Source organism: Silurus aristotelis (genome assembly GCF_946808225.1).
Source record: "Silurus aristotelis genome assembly, chromosome: 8".
Taxonomy (NCBI): Eukaryota; Metazoa; Chordata; class Actinopteri; order Siluriformes; family Siluridae; genus Silurus; species Silurus aristotelis.
Window position 1 is genome coordinate 14,539,964 of NC_139581.1, and position 24,717 is coordinate 14,564,680.

Genomic DNA, 24,717 nt, shown 5'->3' on the forward strand with positions numbered 1-24,717 from the left:
GAATCTAATTGAATTTACATTCCACGGTCTAATTGAAATGATGGTCAGTAATACTAAGATTACCTTCTGAAAGTTACTAAGATGTGTGTGTGTGTGTGTGTGTGTGTGTGTGTGTGTGTGTGTGTGTGTGTATGTATGTATATATATATATATATATATATATATATATATATATATATATATATATATATATATATATATATATCTATAAAAAATGTATAATGTGTCTCTGTGTGTGTGTATGTATATGTATGTATATATAGTGTTATTGTTTTTCCGGAAAAAACAATTGTCTTAACTATTGTCATATTGTCAGAAAATTTATTCATTTTTTTTAATAATCTGTGAGATTATTATTTATGAACACTAGCCTCAAGACGATGGCAAACGGAAGTAACAAGTAGCAGTGTTTACCGACTAATTAATTAATTTCCAACTCCTGCATGTGTTTTATTGCAATGTATGGGATTCAGGATACGGCTAAAAAAAAAATCTTTTGTGCTACATTTTGTGTACGTGTGTCACAAATTCACAAACTTAATACAGATTTAGGTCGCCTTTGGAAACTTAATTAGTACTGACGGCTGAAAACCACTAATGTAATTTTAAATAGTGTTTCTTTTTACTGCTGATCAATAACACCGCCGCTAATAATAATAAAGACAGCATGCTGATGCAAATGATTGTTCATATTTCATCCTGGTTCTCTGGTTTTCTCCCAACAGCAGAAAGATCTCGGTGGATGGACCGGTGTCTCGAAATCGTCCGGAATTGTGAATCATACTGTGACTGGCTTCTTAGAGTTTGTTTCTGCTTTGCACACATATACACAGGTTACTGAGGTAACTTAATAAATACTGCTGCTGCTGCTACTACTTCTAAAAAATAATAATAATACAAATAATAATAAATACCATCATCTTCGCGACAGCAGCTTTGGCGTTAAACGAGGACTAAAGTCACGCGAGATCTTGGTGAGTCGCAGGGAGCAGCGCAGTTATCGCGAGACTTGAACAGCTGATCCTGCTCCATTCAGCGTGCCTTCGGTCGGTCAACACGTGGGGAGGAGAGAGAGAGAGAGAGAGAGAAAGAGACGGAGATACGGAGCGGGACGCGTTTGGATGCTGTTGGGCCCGGAGCACCGGATTAGGAACGGAATTCTTCTTACGGCTGGCGGCGGGGGGGAAGAACACATAAACACGGTGAGACGGAGATGGATGCCGCTGCAGGACACACACACACAGCCGGAGCGTGGGCTCGCCAGGTCCGGGACATGGATTGTTAGCGGTTTAGCCTCAGCGGCTAGCGAGTTTCTTGGTGTCTCTGTACTGTTGCCCTCTATTTTAGCTAGCGGTATTGCTATTGCACCTTCACCATGCTCCTGCTTTCTTTATTTGGTTTCCTTCCGGTATTACAGACTTCTCAGTAGCATTTATTATCTGTTTATAAGCCAAATGTGCACTCTTATATTTAGAGATATGGCTTAATAGAGATGTGGATCTATTTATTAAATATTTTATTTAAAACAAAAACAAAAAAAATCACATAAGCCAGTCTTGGGTATAATAATTTTTTTTATTTTGATGATCTAGTAGATCGTTGATTTTGGAGGAAGATTCACTGAACGTGGCTAATTTTCGCCTAAAATCTTCCTCACCCAGCGCTTGTTTCCACGGAGCGGAGCTGTGATAAAGACACGCGGTTGCGCTTGTGAACTCTGCACGGTCCCATCCAACCATTATACTGCTTCAGGTCTCACCGCTCTGCTAACCACCGACATTCATCCGCACATGGTGGATTCTCCACTGGATCAATTTGTCCAGAATTTTCATGACTCCCTGGAATGTAATTCAGTAGCTAAGAATGTTATCTTGGGTCTGTAGGTGACGCTTAGGATTCTGGGTTTAGTGAACAGACAGGTGCCCGTTCGCATGCTGCGTTAAATCGCGCAGTGTCTTGGCCTACTCCACTTCGATAAACCCGTACTAGGTCAAATTCTAGCGTACCCGGCTTCTCCTACTACTCCCCACTCTTTGCATCTGATAAACAGTATATTTAATGTCCGTCTAAAATCAGTTGTGATGATATCAGTTTGGGAATTTCGCTTCTTTATTTGAATGGACATGATCTTACTGTTAGCATTCTATGGCTAATCAGTTAGCACGCATGGAGTCCCGGTAGGCTTCACCATGCACCACATGCCTGCCTATATTTCTGCACGGAGCGCTTCTGACCAGTTTTTTTTCACACACACACACACACACACACACACCAACATGCATATTATTATTATTATTATTATTATTACTACATCATGCTCAGATCTTATACATCTATTTAAGGGGGATTTATTGATCGTTTTCTGGGGTGTTGGAAAGTCGCTGGTGTTTAGGTGCGTTATTATGAGCAGACTCAGCGTGCGGGCTGTGTGTTAATCGCTGCACAAACGCACACTAAGCAGCTTATTAACGCTACCGAGAGCCGAAACGGCGGCGTTATAGCGTGCTCCAGGTGTACAGTGACCCTGGTGATACTCATGATCTCACCCAAGGTCGTACGGTGGTGTGGTGTGTGTGTGTGCGCGCGTGTGTGTGCAGGCCTCTATAGAGCCAAACCGGGCTCCATGTCCCCCTCTGCCTGTACGTTTATTTAACCTCGCCCAAGGTGAAGCGAGCTCCAGCTGCCAAAATACGAAGAGATATTTTACTGTAAGCGCGCACACGTGCGCGTGTGTGTGTGTGTGTGTGCTTGCGCCTGTACGTGCCTGTACGCGCGCCCGCGCTCCGCCTGACGGTTATGACTTTCGTAGTTCAGTCATTGAAACTTTTATTTATTGCTAGCTTAACCATGTCGCTAACTGGATCTCAAAATCAGTTTTGCATTGACTTTCTGTAAGTATAAACTATTAGTGACCCCCATTTCTTTCAATACTGTGAGAATGAGTGACAAATAAAAAATAAAAAAACCTACCCCTAGGTTCCCTGACAAACATTTATAAGAGTACAGTTATGTTAAATGTTTTGCTTACAAAAGTCCAAATTAGCAGCTAACGGTTTAATTTTGAGTGTGGTATTTAATAATTTGTTTATAACTATAAGTTTTGTACTGGTCTTTTACCTTGACTTGTAGAGTCATGACCTCTGAACTTTAATATATATATATATATTTTTTTTAAAGCAGACAAACTTGTTTTTTACTTTATTGACATTTTAAACCCACCATGTCATCAGTTCTCTTATCAGACCAGTGTTTTCACGGACTAAAATAGACTTTTCCTTTTGTTTACCCTATTTGGACTGATTTGGGACAACTGACAAAGCTCATAATTTATTTTTAGCTGCCTTCATCTAAATAATTCACATAAATTCATGTGACTGGATAAGCAGCAACAGAGGATCTGCTGGAGAAACAGGGCTTGTTCACGTGTAGACTAGTTGCCGAACTATGGTTCGCTTTGCTACTGTATATTTACCAGGTACACTGTTTGGTCCAAATACTTTGAATGTTCATTAGGACTGTAGTTTGCTAGTTGATGAACATTTTAGTAATTGTATTCTGTTTTTTGTTAATCAGGTCTTGTTTGTTGTCTCATATTTGTTGCAGGAATGACCCTGACATTATTTTAAATCGACATAAAACCAAACAGGACAGTAGATAGACGCACATGCTTAAATGCATGTTATTATTTGAACCCCCCAATGATGACCCAATACCTCAACCTCAGGCTGTTTGTGAGTGCGTCAATCAAGTGTTTCAAGTTGATCTTTGTGAATTTGTTACTTAAAAACCCTTGATTGATTAGTAGACTGTCCTCTAAAGAGACAACCCATCACACTGCTCTCTTAATGCTGCATCCATCATGGCTTACATGAAGATAAGCTCAGTAAAGTGATCTTTGACCGTTGAGAGGAAGCCTAGCGTTATTGGATTCCAACTGGTTTTGATTTTGAATGTCGTTTTAACGTAAATGCCTTAGCAAGGACAAAATATATATTTTTTTTCTCAGTTTGACACCAGTTTTAGCTTTATAAATGTTTATACACAATGTTTTAACACAGTGTAGACATGTCCTTCCCTGTATCTGTGCTAGTAACACTCCCCATTTCAGTAAGTCTGTCAGGGGGGGTCATAGTCCAAGTTTATAATATTCAAATACGGCGTCCCTTCATGCACTGCCGTGTCTCCGGAAGCCATACACAGAGGAGACACGTCGCCCTCTGCAATGCATTCCTTTCTCTTCACAGGCTGGGCTTCTCTAGCTCAGTTAAGGAAAGGCATGCCTGGCTATCCTTTTTTAACATTGACTCACTGCTGACCAAAGAGTAATACATGGAGTCCAGTGAGCCAACTAGGTTTGACTGTAGATGTGTTGCCCTCCTAGTATTTCTTCAGCCTGAACACCTAAAAGCTTCCTGGTCAGGGTGGACATGACCTCTGATTAAGACACTTCAAGTTTGGGAATTGGTAGAGAAGGAGCTTTGATGGGACTAAATTACATTAATAGGAAATGTAAACATTTCAGTGGTACATTTAATTTAAAAATAATTTTACTGGTGTAAAAAACCTGGACCTGGTGTAGGTCTTCAGTCTTTGTTTTCATGAGTATAAAGTGGCTTTATTTATTTTGTGATGTGACATTTCTGTTAAAGCTAGAATACAGATCGTTACTGACATTAGCTGACATTGTATGAGCATGCATCATTGTAAAATAGTGGAAACAGGGAAGCTACAAAGATGGTAAATTTGTTGATAAATTAGACTACTCCCCATAGCCTAAATCAGTTCGGAAAGACTTTTTGAATAAACTTGGATAAAGTTTGGATCGATAATTCGCGGCTCGGAAAATCTGCCGGGTTCTCGTTTGGAACCTCACTAACAGCAAGTTGCGGGTTATCTTAAAATTCGTGAAAATCCGCAGCGGGACTGAATGCTCAGGAACGTTAGGAATAAAATGTTAAACTGTTTTTGCTTACATCTTTTTATACATTTTTAAAGACACATTATTGTATTAAAGTGACCTCATGTCTAGATTAATTCACATTCAGGTACCATAGGGGTGTACACATTTTTGAGCAACTATAGTAACTATGCACATAATTTCTTTTTCTTGTGAGGTTTATTAATGAAAATCTTGAGCATTATTATTGTTCTGATTTATTTATGCCGTAACCTGCTTTGCTCTGACTGGAGTCTTTTTTCTTCTGTTCTCAGGATCAGTACTTAAGGTTCACAGAAGATGCCACTCAGGTTTCGGTCCTTTGCCCCATACACACTTCCTGGAGTGCTTGCACTCATAGGCTGGTGGTGGTACATTTCTCGCAAGAAAGCACGGATCACCAGTCATGATGGCAAAGAGGAACCGGTTGCAGGCCTGCTGACTTCACCTGTTATGAGCACAAATGGGATGGTAGAGACCACACATGACATACCCTGCATAGACAAACCCAATGCAAAAGAACAGGTGTCTGCTGAGCAGGAGGTTGTAGCAAGGATTCACACAATGGTAACAAGCACTTCAGTAGAACCACCAGTCAGCTCACCATTGCTAGTGGAAAATTTGAGCACTCCCCTTCACAGCAGCATTGCAACTACAGACTCCCAACAATGCAGCCTTGAAGTGGTCATGGAAAAGTCTTCAATCTTATCTTCAACATCAAATATTATTGAGGAGAGTCCTCCTCATGAAAGATCAGAGGCTGTTGATTTAAGCAGTGAGTCAAGTCAATTGCCCAATAAAGCAGAGCTGGACACTTCTAGCTCACTTGAGCAATCTTGGGGTCAACCACTTGACAAACAGGTGACTGAAGTTAAGAAAAAGGTGTCACTTCTATGCCAGGCTGTGGAGTTGTCCAAAGCGGAGCGCCCAGAGCCCGAAGGGGAGGTGGCTGGTGATGTTTTGGCTGTACCATTTGCTGAGAATGTCCAAGCGGACTTGACAAAAGACAGTCTATCCTCCACCAAAGATGACTTGGCTGTTGTATCACCGACGATTGGGGATCAGTACACTCAAGCTGCATCTCAGTTACTTGGTCTTGACAGTCCTATTCTTCCTGCCTCATTTCCAGTTTCCACCAGCACACCAGTTGTAAGCGATTATATACAAGTCCAGAACCACGAGAATGGAGACCTAACCTGTCCAGTAAAGAGCAGCGAAAGCACACAGGAGCTGCAGCGCCTTGCAGCAGGTCTAATCACTGAAGTCATTTCAGCAGCTGCCCAGGAGGTCATGATGGTCAGCAGCCACACATCTCAGCCCAGTGAGGGTCTGGATGCTGTTTGCAGCATCCCATCTATTTTGAACAGAAATGAAATTGTCAAAGATGAGGATAAATGTGTCTCTAAGGTAGGTTCTTCTTCTGAATGCTACCAAGATCACGTAGAGCAGCATGCAGCACAGATTGCCAAGGAGGTCATCAATGGCTGCCTCACTCTCTCAGTATGGGAGAGGTCTGAGACACAGGACAGTTTTGCTCTCGGTGACCATCAAGAGCAGTTGGAATCAACTCAGATTCTACCCAAGGTTCATGTAAAAGAGGAGACTGTGATGGGAACAGAGGATTCTGGGTGTAGCACTTGCCAGTCTGAGGACGGCATCAGCAACGAGGACCTTGTCATCAGTTCAGATTTGTCATCAGTGGTGCATGACGACAAGGAGGACCTTATTCAGATTTCAGGGATCTCGACTACAGAGGAAAAGGTTGATGAACATCAGAAAAGCTCTGATACAGCAGTCCTGCTGGACACTGCTCTAAGTGCAGAGCATACAACGGCTACCTGTGTGCTAGCACATGTAAATGGAGACTCTCTCAGGAATGGAACCAGTGAAGCAGAGGCTGATCAGTCTGCAGGTGAAGTGCCATGATATATATATCATTATTTATTTAATTATTTATTTTTTTATGTGAAAGGTGTAAAACCATATGAGTCTCTTAATATCCTACAAGCAAAATAATCTCCACATTCCAGAAGGTCTGCATAGCATACATATTTCAGTCATGTTCTCTAATTTTACTCGAGTTTATCGCTCAAACCATTTAGTTGTTAACCGTTTCCCCATGAGTATAAGGTGGGAAGAGTGAATCTGCCTTTTCTTGCGTCTACATGTGGACCTCTTCCCAGGTTCACCAGTTGAAATCTCAGTAGGTGGATTGGCTACAGTTAGTTTGCCCATAGGTGTATATGTATATGAATGTGGCACTGACACACATCTACAGTGATTTCAATCCCGCGCTGCAGGGGTACCTGGAATTCACCAGACTCCCCTAATGCGTGCATGGATAAATCTTCACTAGTGCGAGGGTGTTTTATGGTTTAAAGCCAGCACCTGTTGGACTGATCATTTGGTATATTTATTGTGTTGTGGTATTGTTCCAGCTGCTGCTTCTCTACAATCCTCCATCCTCCAATAAATACGTTGATCCTTGAAGTACCCGGTTGTTTGTCTTATTTCAAATAGCCTGGCACCTTTAGTCCCCCAGTGGTCTCATCTCAAAGATTAAAAATGCTGCATTTACACCATTATAGTGCAAACGCTTGAAAGTATGCAAGAGGATTCTAATTTTGATGCAGTACTTTTGCTGTGGATTAGAGCAAGAGATAATTATGAATCTGAGCCAGTGCTGTGCCTAAGTCCTGTATTTATTCCTGAATCCTTGTGCTGAATTTGGTTGCTTTTTGTTCCCCATCAATCAGTGGTGTGTAAATGTATCTAAATGAAGTTGTATGGTTACATTTTTCAAAACAGTTTTCTCTGAAATTAAGTATTGGCACACTTTGCTTTGTTTTTGGTACCCTCATCATGATTACTTCAAACGTGTCTAGGCTTTGTGTTCCCAGTCGTGTTGATTAGTGTTAATCGCTATAACCCACAACCTTCTTTCATAAGTGGTTATTTGATTCTGCAACAGATTCTAGATTCTAAATAGTGTCATACCACTGTTCATGCTATTTTTCAGTGTTTGTATTGTTCCTCACATAGACTGTTGGTGACTTGAGTATTGCACTTGGGTGGCTCAGGTAGAACATTTCCAGTTGTTGTATATGACATGGCAATGAAAACTAAAATATTGGTGGCCAGGATCATTGAGGCTAAAAGATGTTTAATTTAATTAATTTATTTGCAATGAGCTTTTAACAATGGACATTATTTGAAAGCAGTTTTACACAGATGTGTATACATGTATAATAATGTATAAGTTTGTTTCTTTTAATTGTAAGTTTGTCCCTAATGGGCAAGCCTGTGGCAAGGAAAACCTCCCTGAGATGGTTTTACCATTTCTTTTTTAACAGCTTAAAGACACATGGTTATTGAGAAACTCAAAGAACTATGAGAATGTATCTGGACTATAATGACTATAAACAGGACTGCACTTTGCATAAACATTTGTGTTTTAGCCCTCATTACTGAATGGACAGTCTGGTTACTCTTAAGGTTTCTTCATAATACCATCTTGGGGAGTTTTTTACTATCCCTTGCATATTTCCTGAGATTTTTGGACGCTTTCAATTGCCGGCTTTAAAAAGAGCATTTATTTATTAAGTGGCTAGAGCACTTCAATGAGCTTTCTTAACATCTTTTCACTGCTCAAGTGCTTCACGCTTAAGCACATGCAGAGTGAAAGCACAATCACGAGACAACACAGCTTGTTATTAAACAGCCAAACACTTTGTCAAGTTTTGTCGAGGCCAAAAACACATTAGGCTTTATAAAGTCATGATTAGCAATGAGTAGTTAATTAACCTGCTCATTTAGTCAATGTTTGTGACAATGACCAAAGATCTCAGTAGATTTCCCCTCCCATAGTTTTACAGCTGTTTAGATTTGTATTAAAAATTGTTACTTGCATCATAGTAACTCTCACTCTGATCACGTTAAAGGTTCATTTTTCAACCAATGTTTTGTTCAGCTGTTAAATGATGGTGGGGTACCAAAACCATGTTTGTTTAGGGATAAACAATAAATTATATTTATGTTAAAGCTGTCTGCAAAAAGAGTCTGCCAATCGTTTAGTCACCAAACAAACATTTCGTTGCCAACTTATATGTTAGTGTGCCACAGGCAAGCTATGTTCATGAGCAAGATTGACCAGGCAGGTCACTCCTTTTTAGTATATGAAATAATAAGGTTAGGGGAGAATATTTTCTGTTTTAGCAATTATACTAAGTAATGAATGAGTAATAAATTAATAATCCCTGGGAGGTTGACATTCTGGTTGCTCATGAGTTATCAATTAAAGTACAACCTTTTTTTTTTCTTTTCTTTCTCTTTTTAAACCATAGTTTTTCGGCCTCAAAAAAGTGTCCAGGTGTAAAAGGCTTAAGTAATCAAATGACTGCATTTATATGAAGCTTCTAAAAGGAGTATAAATGAAAAGTGTTTAATATCATTATATAATGCAGTCAATATCTTTGCACTGTGGAAAGTAAAACACTGTTTCTCCTCGGTGCTATCTTTACAAAATGTGTCCAATACCCGTGTAAATTTAAACACCATTGAATGCATGATAACGACAATTATTTAATGATTTGCTGGTTTAAGACTTTTTAGTGGACTTGTTGAGCTACAGTTCATGCAGTTATTTGATGTGAGCCAGCCTCACTGGCTACTGTTCTGTTTTCAGATCACCACTGCACAGTTATTTACAGCTACCGATGGACACTTCCTCACATCAGAGATTTACCAGTGGCATCCTCTGGAGCTCTGGTGTGTGTGTGTGTGTGGAGTGTCTGTGGAATACATCTGCATGTGTGCTTTCTGTTGCTTAGCAGACAGTGATGAACTTTATAACCTCCACTTTGGTTTTACCATTGGCGGAGGTCTAACTCGTGACACTATAAATGTCAGGTTGTGGATAAACGTGTAGCACACAGCTTCTGCTGTAAATTTATGCAGATCATCCATATGTAGTTTCATGCCCAGGATGCTAGATGAACTTACCTGTTGAAAGAGAAATATTGAATGAATAATTTAATTCAGTTCACACACGTTAGATTTAATGTTTTTTTTTATTTATGTATTTATATTTTTATCCTTGTCTTGATGTAGGTTCGGATGTGAACAGTATGGATTCAGTAGACAGCTGCTCCGCTTTGGTGACAGGAAACAGTCAGCAGAGTGGCAGCCAGGTGCAGGGCTCCGAGCTGATTGTGTGGGAAATAGAGGTGCCAAAGGTGAGTTTGGTGTTGCATCAAGTTCCACTCTTTGACTGAAGCTGGGTCAGCACATTTGAATCATTTCTTCAAGCATAACTACAGTTGTTACTTATAATGGTAAATCATCATGGAGCTCACTTTGCGCACATTGTCGCAAAGTGCTGGAACAGGTATGGGTCTCCTAGTTCAAGAGAAGAAAAAATTCAGTTTGGGAAAGAACTACCCAGTACTTTTGTCCACATTGTATAAGCGTGTTTTATGCTCTTATTTTGTCTACATGCTCCATTAACCTTATTATATGCATTGAATATAAAGTACAATAAATACACTATACAGAGAATACAGCAGTCTGTGGAGTAAATGCATCTCATTCCATTACATTTTGTATTTGCACACAAGATTTCTAGTGTGTACACGACAAATAAACCTTGAATCTGAATCTCAAAGTTTTACAATCTATATCCTTTTCTATGAGTTTTTATGTCTGCTCTGATGTCCTTTTCATCTGTCAATTGCAGCATCTGGTCGGTAGATTAATTGGAAAACAAGGAAGGTATGTGAGCTTTCTGAAGCAGAGCTCTGGTGCAAAGATCTATATCTCAACTCTACCCTATACTCAAGAGTTTCAGATCTGCCATATAGAGGGTGAGTGTAATTTGAGTGTGTACTAGTCTCATTACTTTTACCAAGCTTGTTGTTGACTTTAAACTGTGCTGTATGGCTAATATGTTTTATCTGCTCTCAGGCACCCAGCTGCAGGTAGATAAAGCATTGGCCTTGATTGGTAAGAAGTTTAAAGACCTGGATCTGACAAACCTCTACGCTCCTCCATCGTTGCCTCTCTCACTGCCCTCCCTGCCAATGACGTCCTGGGTAAGAGTCACTCTGGTACAGAGCTTACACTAAAACTGCTTTTCTCGCTGTCAATAGTTTGACAGCTTGTACACATGTAACACATGGAAATGCTTTCTTAACTTGAAAACATGACCCTGCATTTTCATGCACCTCATGGGAGAATCTGCACATTCGCATTGTAATCTGTAGTTCTTTTTAACTCACTGTTGAACTGGGGACTGTTCAGGTCTGGTTCTTGCATATATCAGAAATTCTATGCACTAAAGTAGGTGTTTCTTGGTATTACGGTGCTGTACTTAAGCCTGAACTTCAACGACTCTAGTTTTTTAAACATGATAGTGCAGATTCTGTAGCAGATTATCTCTTGTGGTTTATCCATGCACATGCATTCATGTAAATTATTTAGCTCTGAGTCAGCCCAGACATTAGCAAAAGGGCTAGAGACTCTAGGTCTTGGTAAACAGATGGCATAGCTTGTCACATAGAGAAGTTAAAAGAACAGTGTGTTTAAATTTGCATGGGGAGGAGTATGTTTCTTTACCCTGCACCAAGTCCAAACAAACATTTCCTCTGTTCCATAGCATTGGTTTTGGTTAAACATTAAAATGACACCAATGACACAGTTGCTTATCTGGATCTTTTTTAAACATTTATATTAATAAGTAGTGAATTTTATTTTATTGAAAGTTCAAAAATTGTAATCAAAGTTTTGGTTTCTTCGTAAAGCTCCTGCTTCCTAACGGCGTGACAGTGGAGGTGATTGTGGTTAACATCGTCTCAGCGGGCCACGTGTTTGTCCAGCAGCACACGCACCCTACATATCATGCTCTGCGCAGTCTGGACCAGCAGATGTTCCTGTGTTACTCTCAGCCTGGCACCCCTTCTCTTCCCTCACCTGCAGAAAGTAGGAAACTCTTTCCTACTCTTTTACAGCCATGTACTTCCACTATGTTTCTTTTTGACTAGACTTCATTTTTTCGGTCTTTCTCTCTTCCTGTTTTTGCAGTTGGCGTGATCTGTGCGGCTCCTGCATTGGAGGGAGCGTGGTGGCGAGCGCAGGTCATCTCCTACTACAAGGATTCCAACGAAGTAGAGATCCGATACGTGGACTACGGCGGCTACGACCGAGTGAAGATTGATACTCTTCGTCAGATTAGGTTTCTGTTTCTTTTGCTTGGTGTTAAAGTATGGCACCTCAATTTTTTTAGCTTAATTATAATGAATTTGTTTCTGGCAGGTCTGACTTTGTGACGTTACCATTCCAAGGGACAGAAGTGTTATTGGACAACATCGCTCCTCTTCCTGGTGAGTGCAAAAATAGTTTTATCACAACCGTTTAACAGTTTAAACCTACCCACAATATAATCCTGCCTCTGTAGGAGAGGATGGCTTTTCAGCTGAAGCCAACTCGGCACTAGAAGAGATGACAAGAGGGTTACCTTTGCTTGCACAGGCAAGTATTGACCCACCTGAACTTTTGAATGTGGTTTATGGTGTATTTTTTTTTTTTTTTTTAATTTTTTACAAAAATTATTATTTTTTGCTTATTTTAGGTCACAAATTACGACAATAACACAGGCCTTCCATTAGTACAAATGTGGAACATGGTTGGAGATGAGGTGAGTTCATTCTCACTGGATTTTAACTCATTATTTGTGCTCTTAATAATTATTACAGATGTGGAACGGTTGTGACAGGTTTCACCAAAAGTAAAAAAAAAAATGTACGGACGGGCTAGAATCCCTTTACTTTGTGAACCTTGGGCCTCATTTAGCAATATTATCGTAAATTTGTTTGTAAATGTTTGTGATATCAACACTAAGTTCAAAATGTAACCTAGATTTATAAAATATTTAAAAATGCAGATTTATTTTATTTTTTTACCCACACGTATAAGTTGATCAGCCACAAACATCAAAGCCTGATTTGGATTAAATGTTTGCAGTAATTAAAAAAAAAAATTTGCTAAATGACAGCATTTAACAGATTTATAATCCGGTTTACATCTTAAAAAATCATCAAACTTGGTTTTAAAAATGTTTCCCCCATAAGCATAATAAGCACTAAAACTTAAGGCATTTGTTTACAGCATATAGCACTGTGCAGACATTTATACACCAACCTAGCTTTTTATCACTAATGAATTTTTTATTTATTTATGGGTTTGTGTCTGCTCCCTTTCTTCATTTTTCTTTTCTTTAATAAATGCAAAAACTATTTAATTAAGGAATTACTTTAGTGTTCATGTTTTTTCGTCTTTGACCTAGTAAAGTAAAACAAGGATGTATTTTTAATCGAGAATAGATCACTGCTAATGTATCTGAATAAATGAGCATTTTAAGCTTGTATATTTCATATTTTCACTCGTCCATGCTAAATGAAGTTCATAATCCTTAATCTGCTTATGCCTAAGTTTACACACACTAAGAAGCATGGCTAGGGTACAAAAGGTTTTTCTGACTACCAATTACTCTTTATGGAACTATGAATGATTTAAATTTCCTTCTTTCATATTTAGATTTTATTTGCGAGTAAGTAGAACGTATGTGTTTCTATATAGTTGGCATAAAGCCATTGTCTCATGCTAGGGTAGGATTTTTTTCCACTGTTGAGCCTGCTAGGAGATGTTAACACCTGCATTGATTTGATTTTTAATTTTTTCTTTTTCTTCTTTGCAGCTGGTTCTGCTGAATCGTACATTAGCAGAGCGAGGTTTGGCTACATGGGTGGACAGTTTCTGATCCCTTGCCCTTCCATTCTTCTCTCACTCTCCGTCCCCTCCCTCACTTTTTAGACCCCACCCACCTGAAGTGCACAACACTGACTAGCAGAAAATTATTATTTTATTTAATTGTTGTCGTGTTTTTTTTTTTTTTTTTTTGGCTTTTTACTCCCTTTCAAAATAAATTGAAGAATCTACATGGGCACGAATAATAACAGAAATGGAGACACCCAAGGTTTGATCAGAGAACAAAAAGGAAACTGAAGAAGAAGAAAAAAAATCTCTTCAGTGTTATACATTTAAATCAATTGAGTAAATAAATGAAGTTGATCATGTTATCCGTCCAAGAATCCTCCCTGAGTACAGATCAGACTGTGGATTTAAGAGCTCTAATTGTTTTGGTGGAAAAACAATGTACACTAAAACCATAACAATGGTGCAGTTTGCAAAGACTGTTGTTGCTCTAGTTTGGGACTGATTTCAGCAACTTGTGCATAATTTTTGTAGCCCCTGTCTCACTAATTCACACCATTATCGAATGTATTGTCTAGTAGTTCACCACTGCTAGTTCCGTTAAGAGATTGAGGTGCAATGTCCCAAACACCTGTGCGCATTCAGTGTATAGAACAGGACCCATCCATGTCATGAAGAAACGCACTGCTTTAAGGTGTGTAAACCTCTTCCACAGAGTCTTGTTCATCAATGTGGCCTTACAGAGGGAAATGAAATCCTGCCCTCTACTGCGCACTGTCTGTGGGACGTGTCCTGCAAATTGCCTTCAGTGTCACCATCTTCATATGCAGCTTGTTTCTCTGTTGCTCCTATTCAAGAGGCCATTATTCAACATTTGCTCATGTATCGAAGAATACACTAAAGTCCTCGCCTGCGCTTCACTTGAACATGGCTTTACTACACATATGTCCTGACCTGTGATGATACTTCCATATCAGAGCACTGAGGTGTACCAGAGCTCAGGCTCTGATTTGGGTTTTGGGTAGACGACCTGCATATAGTGTGCCGTGTCAAAATTGTATGCATGCAGTGTTGTTCAGAGCACATCTTTGATCCACACATCACACACAAACCCACATTTCACTATCTAGCGTGGTTTTTATTTTTGCGTAAACACCAGAGAAGGTTTGATCACTTGTTTGTAGTCTACTGTGCCCACAGTCAGGTTTTTTAGAACAAAATGGTCATCATGGTCAGTAGCTAATGTCTGAAATGTTTAGTGTCTACCATCAGTCCCAGTAGGCTGGCTGCTAAAACTAGCACTCTGGTAATATTGGTTTGTTGCAAAAGATAAAAAGCTTTACTTTTTTTATTATTAATATTGTTACCGTACTGGTATTTTGTTTAAAAAAAAAAAAAAAAAAGGAAAAAAAGAAGTAAAACCACTGGGGAATTTATTTACATTTTTTTTGTTTGTGTCATTGATTATATTATATTCAGGGGCTGACTCATCTAGTTTTCTGCTGCTATACCACTTCCATCCTGGTGTTGCCAACTCCTAACCTGACAATTTCACCAGCGTCTTCATTTGTTCATTTCTATTTACATGAGCACTAATCTCCATTTTTGATTTGCTCTTGTGCAGTTAAATGTGTGTGCGTGTGTGTGCTGCTATTGTAATTCACAAGGACTACATGTACTAGTTTCAACCCAAAAACTTGAATTGTGTTGTTTTTTTGTTTTTTTTTCCCCCTCCTTGACTTTTGTTTCCTGACAGATGATTATTGTGTGAACAAAGCAGCTTTGTAAACTGTAAAGGAGGATGTGTTTCTGTAGACTGCAAAGGGACGTGCACTCTCCTGTAACCTCACTTTGTCTGAAATGCTATAGGATCTGTAATATCTGTGGAATGGGCTTTATTTTTCCCTGTCTGGTGCTCAGGTTTTTTGTGTATTTTATGAAGATGTGGGGGAGGAAAAAAAAAACTGATGTACTAAATGTACGATAAAATGTCGACAATTAAGACATTTCTGCACTAAACAGTCAAACAAATGAGGAAGCAGAGCAACTTAAATGCAGGAAATGTTTTGTGTTTTGTTTTGTTTTTGTTTGACTTTTGTTTGTTGTTTTTTTTTCTTCCTTCATTTTCCTAATTCGTTTAAGTTCATAATTCCCAGTAGATTTCTGACAGTTTCAATGCTTGGAAGTTCATGGCCTTTTTCTTCTCAACCTTTTCCATTGCCATGCTTCATCATCTCTTCATCCAACTCTTTCTCTTGTCTGTGTAAATACAATTTCATTGCTCTTTTGTACAACACTGGGAGAAGTGTAAGAAAACAAAGGGATCATTTTGTTTTGGTTTGTTTTTTTTCCCCCAACCCAACTACATGTTCTGTTTATAGGACTGGTTTGAAGTGTTTTGCTTAGCTAGTTGATTACTTATTTGATTATTTGAGTGCAAAGCAATCCTGCCCCCCAGCATAACGGTGTACAGGTCAGTTTTTGCTAGACTCATGAAAAGGTTTGAATCTTGGTTGTACAGATCTATATATATATGTATAAAAAAGAGAATAAAATTATTAAAACATGCAGCATTTTGTATTTTGTGCAATATTGCATTCAGTATTGTCATTAAATGCAATTGTGATTATTGCAGAAACCAATGCAATTTGTGTAAATTATATATATATATATATATATATATATATATATATATATATATATATAATGGTTTTTTTTTTTTTTTTTTTAAGAAACGTGTATTGTCACTAGGGGGAGGAACAATACAGGCTGTATACTGTTGATGTAACGTATCGTAATGATTCCTACGCTTAACACAGTTCCCTTTGGAATCGACATGCCCCTTCTTTTGCTATATATTAAAGACTTTCTATTTCCTGATATTTACATCACAATGTATTAATCTTCTTTTGTTGGTGGAATACCCAATATTTAGGTGAGAAATATTGGAACTGATTGTCTTAAAATAATTAATTCTTAATAGCTGACATTTGATTGTTTTCTCATACATGTTTTCTTTCAGGTTTGTACTGCAACTTCTTTTATTTTAGGGGATTTCTTTTTCCCAAGACGTGAACTGCGGCTTCTTTAGGTGAATGTCTGCTGATTGAATTGGCCAGTCTAAAACCTACATTATTTGTTGTTGGATCATTGTTTGCTGCTTGTTGCAGTTTCTCTCAAAATGAATTTTATGCATTTCACTGTAAATTGTCAGTTTTTGTAGTTTTCTGAATTCATTCTGCTGCTACAATCATGAGTAACATCAACAAACCATAGCGATACCTGTTCTAGAAGCAGCCATGTAAGCCCAACCATGTCACTACCTTCACTGTACTTCACTGAGCTTATATATTTATGATCATGAGACCCTTTGTCCTTTCCATCACTTGGGTAGAAGTTAATCTTGGTTTCTGGCCCATCTCTGTATTTCTGTGTAAATTTCAATCTGGCTTTTCAATTCTTACTGCTGATACTGTTTGAACCTTGTGGTATTGCATTTCTATTTCTACTCCCTGATACTGTGGTAGATTGTGATCCATTCACCCCAGCTTGGTGGAGACTCTCACTTTTTGGTGTATGGGTCTTTACAGCTTTTATAATGTTGTTCTCTACTAATGTTGTTTTCCTTTGTTTACCTGTTTATTGTCTGGCAGTTAGTTTCTTTCAGTTTCAGGACATTCCATATTGTGTTATTGGTTATGCCCCGTGTTTGTGCCTCTGGTTTATATTTTTCCTCTTTTCTCCACTTCAGAATGTCTTTATGTGGGTTTTATTTTTTATTTTTTTCACAACAAATGCAGTCCTCACAGGTAAAACCCAGGGCTCAAATCAAGAGTAGACATTCAGAGCTATTCTTTGTTAAATAAAATAAAAAAAACTAAATTACTCAGGCATTGAGGAACCTCTCAATGAAATGGAGTCCTGGTCTAAGTGCTTTAACAAATCTAGGTAGTGAATATCACAAAAGCTGGAATTTTGAGCCGTTGTCGCCAATGTTTTTCATATTAAACCCAAATCAAGTCCAGTTTATTTCTATAGCTTTTTTTTTTTTACAACAGATATTGTCTCAAAGCAGCTTTACAAAAACCAACAGTTAAGGTGAATGGTGTGCGTTTATCCCTGATTAGCAGTCGTGTTGACTGTGGCAAGGAAAATCTCCCTTAGATGTTATGAGGAAGAAACCTTGAGAGGAACCAGACTCAAAAGGGGAACCCATCCTCATTTGGGTGACATCAAGAGTGTGATCATAAATCTTTCAACAATACAGAACACTGGAGAGTGAGAACTAACATGAGTACTGTAATGTAAGATTATAAGTAATGTTCTTTATACAGTCTATATGGTTATCAAATCAGATGTCCCCAGTTTATAGTAAAAAATAACTTAGTCCTGCTGTTACAATATTTTCAGGGATAAGTATGTAATTATGTGTACAAATGTGTCTACAGGTGCATTACTTGGTATATTGGTTTTGTTATTGGGGCACAATCAAATACACTTGTGCTGTGCATCTGTAAAGATTCCTGCCTATCCAACACTAATTACATTTTTAATTGCTGTGTTTAGCTAGGAACACACACACTTTTTAAATTTTTTGTCATATCTGTCTCATGACTTTATCAGATTACTCTAACATGCTAGTTGTTTTGTAGGACCAACACAGGACTATTTGGGTGGAAGATCATTCACAATATGAGTCACTGGAATGGTTATGCTGATAATGTATTTTAATTGTCAGCATTATAATTATTGTAGCTGATGCATTCAGGTTACCAGAGCCAGAATTATATATATATATATATATATATATATATATATATATATATATATATATATATATATATATATATACACATACACCACTCAAACACTTTATTGTAATATTTCTATGTTGATTTGATACGTAACATATGTTGATTTCTGCCACTAGAGGGCGAAAGAATAATTCAGGGAAAGTAACTACAGAACTACAATTTACCATATGGAAAAGGCACTTGTTTATAAAAGACCCGGTAGGTAGGGCCGCTGGAAGTAATATTGAACAGGGGGTGCTGTGAAATTATATTTTATTTTTGTTTTTTTTTTTTGACAAAAAAACCTATGGGCCTATTTAGAATACATTTTAAAAAATAACATAGGGCTTTGACGATGGCACTTTTTTTTTTGTTTTTTTTTGTTTTTTTTTGTTTTTTTTTACCGGCGGTGTTGCGGTGGTTGGGGGGTTGTTTATAGAAATAATAAAAAAAACAAAGAAACAACACACTAAATCCTGTAAAGCATTGAAATAAATATCAGTAAATACTGGTAACTTACATAATATAATAAAGTTGAATCCATTAAAAAAAAAAAAAAGTTGTATATTTCCACACAAAGACGCGTTATAGCCTACCGCTCTGCGCTTTGAGAGGGATGTGGAACACGAGCAGGAAAGAGACCACCGATCTCTTTTTCTGATATCATGTTGTAAAAGGTACGAAGAGCTAATTTTATCTTCCACAAGGGCAAGGCATTTAGGCTATGTTTGCGCGCTGCCAGAGAAAGCCAAACTAAAATCACCCGCGCGTGTGAAACGCGCTTTACAAATGAACTTGAAAAATCAATATAATTTAAATAATTAAATTTAAATCCAAAATACACCTAATAGCCTACGTGTGTCAAAATCATTTCCTAAAATATTCATAAGGAATTTATAAATTGTGCAAAATATTTTTAATAGGCCTGCATTTAAAAAAAATCTCTCTCTCGCCAATAGGGGGTGCTGCAGCACCCCCAGCACCCCCACTTCCTGCGGCCATGGCTGTAGGTGTAATAAAGTGAGACGAAATAATATGCCTCTGATTATAAAGTAGCACCCAAGACCCTACAAGGCTTTACAAGTCTAACCCAGGATTAATATAGTTGGTTATTTTGCACACTCGATGATTATATTGTGTCTAAAATGCCTAGCATATACTGAATTAGTTAAAAAGATGGCAGACATGTTTGATGTTTGTTTTGGGTGGTGAAGCATGTGAATAATGGTGGTGGTACCATTGTGCTGTGGGGATTCTTTTCATAATCAAGAACTCAGAATCTAGTCAGCATTAAGGAGGTGATAAATAAAGCTAAAAAAATAGGGTAATCCTACAAGAAAACCTCTTTTCAGTAAAACACTGATGGCCATAATGTCATTAAAAGGGTCCAAGTCCAAGAAGCTGAAAGTATTAGATTAGTTCAATCCGGACCTCATTCCAGTTTTAATTTTATTTAATTTTAATTTAAGAATTGATGCTCAATATTTAAAGTGCAAAAGTAAATATAATTGTTAATACCACTACGATGTGCAATATTTTCTTTAATTTGTAAGTGTATTAAAAAAGCATTGGACTGGTGAATTTGGTATCTTTTGGGGATATTTGACTTCTATAGCCTGTAGCTAATTCAACTTTTTTAAACACATCTGTTATAAAATTGGGACATTTTCTTGGGAAAAACGTTTTGGGGGCAAGAATTGTGCAAAAAAAAAAGTTCCCAGGTGTTCTTTTTTACTTCTACAGTGGGACCTTCCTTGTTCTCCTAGTGAATAATGTACACTACTGAGGCCAGAGTTAGAAGCAGTTTTGATTGTACCACGACCTCAGTATATGCTCTAAATTGGCCTTAATGCAGTAACGCGATATAACCACAAGATGGTGCGACAGTTCATCATTTGATCATCATCATCAACTCTTTACGCACTTGAGCTTCACTTGTTTTACTCAGTGAATTAATCTACTTTATGCCTGTCTGGGTTCTCGGTCAAATAGGGGGAGCTGCATGGCCTTATAAAGCTCAGATGGTTCTAATGAGTGCACTCAACCATATTTGCTGTTCATTCAAATGCCTTCGCTCCATTTTTTCCTCATCACCAGATCAATTCAGTTTTTAGAGGTCACTGCAAGTCTTTTAATTCAGTGAAACAGCAGGTTCCTCAACTCTGAATTCCACATATAATGAGATACAATAGGGAGTTAGACATATTCATTCATGCGAATGTTATATATTTTTATAGCGCTCTCGTTTCTTTGAGAGAGCCGTGAATGGGTGCCGAGGCATATTGGATTTAAATCTAATCTAATAACTGAATAATGATTTACACTGTATAATAAAACCTGAAACAACCCTATATTACCAATTATGACTAATTCATAATTCCCCCATTATTCACTTCACAGTCCTTTAAAACAATTTTGTCAGCACAACATTGTTGGAGAGGATCGCGGAGGTTCACGGGAACAATTAGGCACAGTGCTATTGTGTCTGAAATCTATTATGAAGTTCATTTTAGTTGCTAAATTCCCGAGGCCAGCATTTCAATTTGTGTTTCTAGTGTCAGATCAATTGCAAAATGTTGTGAATCTCACTTCTCATTATACCTCTGGGTAACAGTGTCTAAAACCCATCAGCTCTGGTATGACTGCCTGTGTTTCTTTGTTGTCAGACAGCAGTGAGTCAGGCAGAGCAACTCAGATGTTTCATAGCCTCTGAGTAAGCCTCTGTAGTGCAGTCGTGAGTGAGGGATGGCTCAGCATAGATGGACTTTGAGACTGAATAAGAGAATATGCAGATAAAAGCATGCTAAAGGCCTCCAACACCTCTCTGTTCACAGGCTTCATCTGCTTACTGAGCTATCTCACACCAGGAAAAAAGCTCTGCACGTGTGTGGAGGTACATGTGAAGGCCTTTTCCAGGCTCACGAATAGAGCAGCTGCGTTTGTTGTGAAGAACCGTAACTTATTGAAGGGAAAGCACCGGAAAGGACAGTGTTCTTGTCCTTGATGTGAATGAAACTGAGCTCAGTGAGTAAGAGCAGCTTTCACTGCGGCTCACCGACTGCGAAAAAGGAGTTATGAGTCTCCCATAACACACTCGTGGAAAAACGAAGCTTTAAAGCTGCACATCAAATTACTGCACAGTCATCACAATGCAGCTCAAGGAGTTAGTTTATAAGTGAGTGTTGTATTTAAAAAAAAATATTTTTTCAATATGAATCAACAGAACAGCAAAAAAAAGCATGCAAAGGATTTAAAAACACCGCACACTCAAACAGGTCATCTGATCAAGGCTGCATTTTTTTATGATATGAGCTTTGGGTTATAACATAGTCATTACTCAAGTTCAGACCATATTGTAGCATTATACATTATTGATTGCCACATTGCTGAAGTTGATTTATGTTATATATATTTTATTAGCTATGCTTATTTTTATAGCACCATTATTATTGTTACATATATTTAGATAAACTTAAATAAATAAAAAAGAAATATATATTATATGGACACGTATTGGGACACCTGACTATTCCATCAATATGGAAATAATATAATATTATAATATAACTAGGAAACCAAACCTGGTCCAGCATGACAATACCCATGTGCACAAAGCAAGCTCCATGAAGATACGGTTGAAGATACATTGAAGTGGAAGATCTTGAGTGGCCTGCTATAGAGCTCTGACTTCAACTCTATTGAATACCTTTGGGATGAATTGGACCACTGACTGCACCCCCAGGTCTCCTCACCCTACTTCAGTCCCTTACTATAGTAACACCCCTGTGGCTGAATGACCACAAATCTCACAAATCTAGTGGAACACCCTCCCAGAAGTTTTTATAAAAGCAAATGGGGACTAAATATTGAATAGGAAGTTCAAAAAGTGCATACAAATATGTGCTTATGAATATGAATAATATATTTCTCTCTCTCTCTCTCTCTCTCTCTCTCTCTCTCTCTCTCTCTCTCTCTCTAAGATAATCATTATCTTTTGATATTTTTAAGATTCCCTAATCCCCAGAGCATTCCTAATTTTCTATCTAGATGGTGCCCATTGCAAGAATGGTTTTAAATAAAAGAAAAGACAGTGTATACTAATTGCACTACTTCACCATATCTACAAGACTCTCCTTAGACACGCTATTTGTCATGTTATTCATTTATGTGTTGAAGGTTTCCCCCTTTACTTTTATTGTCAAATTGAATTTTACAGATGTTTGGCACATTGAATTTACCTCTAATTGCGAAAAGCACAGCCTCTAATTGGGCAAAGCTCCGTCATGCACTTAGTCTTCACTTTAATCACGAGTTCTGGATCTGACGTCTTTCTGAATTTTTTATTTTTTTTTCGAAGACTTAATGGACTCTTGGAAACATTACAGATAATGGCGGGGTTGCAGCATAAATTAACAGTTACTTTATAAGCCACATATTCACGCACATGCATTTAAATCATCTCCTGATTTGTGGTTCGTTAACATTCATCAAGCCAGTCACCGCTCAGGGTATGTCACAGATAATGTGAATACACATGGTATACACCATTACAATAATACACTGAAGGCTTGCATATTCTGCCTAATGCAAGTGTTTGAAGCCTTGTCTTAAATCAATAACATGCTTTGTATGGAAAATGAATTGGCTGTATGGCTGTAAATCCACTGGGAGATAAAAGGGTATCACATAATATCGTTGAATACAAATTATAAACGATATAGTGTAATTTTCTATTGACAAACAATCATATGTTTCCCACTAATCAAACCTCGATCTAATATCAGGGGAGACATTAAACACTTCAGTTCCACACTTGTGGACTTGAATTAGATGCTAGATGTTATTTTCAGGTTAATGCTGCATGAAAGGCAACCTATTTAAACAAAATATGCTGCTGACCATTATGCTTATCAGATCGTATTATGAAATTATGTTATTTAGGTTATTGTAAATAGCCTCTAAGCCATTCTGCCAGGCCTAATCTAAAATGAAATGATGTAGTGCATTAGAGTGAAATGGATCAGCACCAACAGTGGTGCTTATTCCTATTAAAACTGGAAAAAAAACATTTCAATCAGGAAGAACAAATCATCTCTCTTAACCATGTTCAGGTTCTTTCAACAATCGTCCCAATTACTATCATCCCCCCCTTTTTTTTTCTTTTTTTTTAACATTTACATGTTTGTAAATGTTCTATTCAATATGTATAATTTATTAAATTTTGACTATATTAGTTTCATATATTCATTGTTCTCAGTATTCTTAAAATAACCATTAACAGCTCTCTTAAAGAGACTCTGGGAGACTTTTTTCAGCTTTTAGTCAGTATAAAGAGAAATGGGAAAAAAAAGTCTGAAATGAGAGAGATGTTTTGTTTCAGGCTTGTGCCCCATAGGTGCTAGTGTGTCAGTTTACCAACAGGCAGCCTGCCAGGCAGTGAGGTGAAATGCTGGAGTTCACCTGCCAATCAGTAGCATCTCAGCCATGCTCCTCTGGACATTAACTTGACGTGGGTTCTTCACTTCTGGTGGTGAATATGTTGTCTAGAATCTGTCTCGAGGAGGACAGGAGACAGAGACGAGCTGTCTACAGCCCACGGATCCTCTTCTTAAATGGACCTGCAAAAAAATAAACTGCCTTCAGTGGAACATTACTGAGTATCCACAACTTCTTCCCCGAGGCCTCTCTCTCTTTTTTATATTAAACGGAGAAACCTTTCTTTCACCTTTTAGAGGGCTTCTTTTCCTGAAATGTAGAAATGATTTTTGTTGCATTTTGTTAAATGAATAACTCATGATGGGGTAAATCTTTATACTCTTAGCATTTGGCATTGATTACATGTACATTTAACACCCCATTTTTTAATGCTTGTAATCTTATTTTCTAATTATAATTTTTTCCCCCCTCTATGTTCTTAATATACACGTGTACCTGCTTTTATCTTTATCATGTCTTCACTAATCCCATCTGGTATTTTAATGCTTAAGGATAAAAATAAAAAAGATGAATTTATATATATATATAATTACAATAATTATTACGTGAATACATTATATTTCATGTTCCTTCTCTCCAAGTATTTGCGGGACCGCGGTGTGCACATGAGGACAATGTGCAATAAGCATACATTTAGATGTTGGCATGGAAAGTACATTTTATGTTTATTTCCCTAGCCACACATGTTGCTTCTTACTTGGACTATCTTATTGAATGTTCGTCTGA

At 37.8% G+C, this 24,717-nt stretch overlaps 1 protein-coding gene across 1 annotated transcript; it reads left to right on the forward strand.

The window, feature by feature from the left end:
* Nucleotides 1-976: 976 nt before the first annotated feature.
* akap1b (A kinase (PRKA) anchor protein 1b) lies at nucleotides 977-16,272 on the forward strand. The gene is made up of 11 exons (XM_083548742.1): nucleotides 977-1,202; nucleotides 5,212-6,848; nucleotides 10,046-10,170; nucleotides 10,671-10,797; nucleotides 10,898-11,025; nucleotides 11,734-11,911; nucleotides 12,014-12,164; nucleotides 12,245-12,312; nucleotides 12,387-12,460; nucleotides 12,561-12,626; nucleotides 13,686-16,272. The coding sequence occupies exons 2-11, from the start codon at nucleotides 5,237-5,239 to the stop codon at nucleotides 13,746-13,748; spliced, it is 2,592 nt and encodes an 863-aa protein (XP_083404868.1). The 5' UTR covers nucleotides 977-1,202; nucleotides 5,212-5,236; the 3' UTR covers nucleotides 13,749-16,272.
* Nucleotides 16,273-24,717: the final 8,445 nt, after the last annotated feature.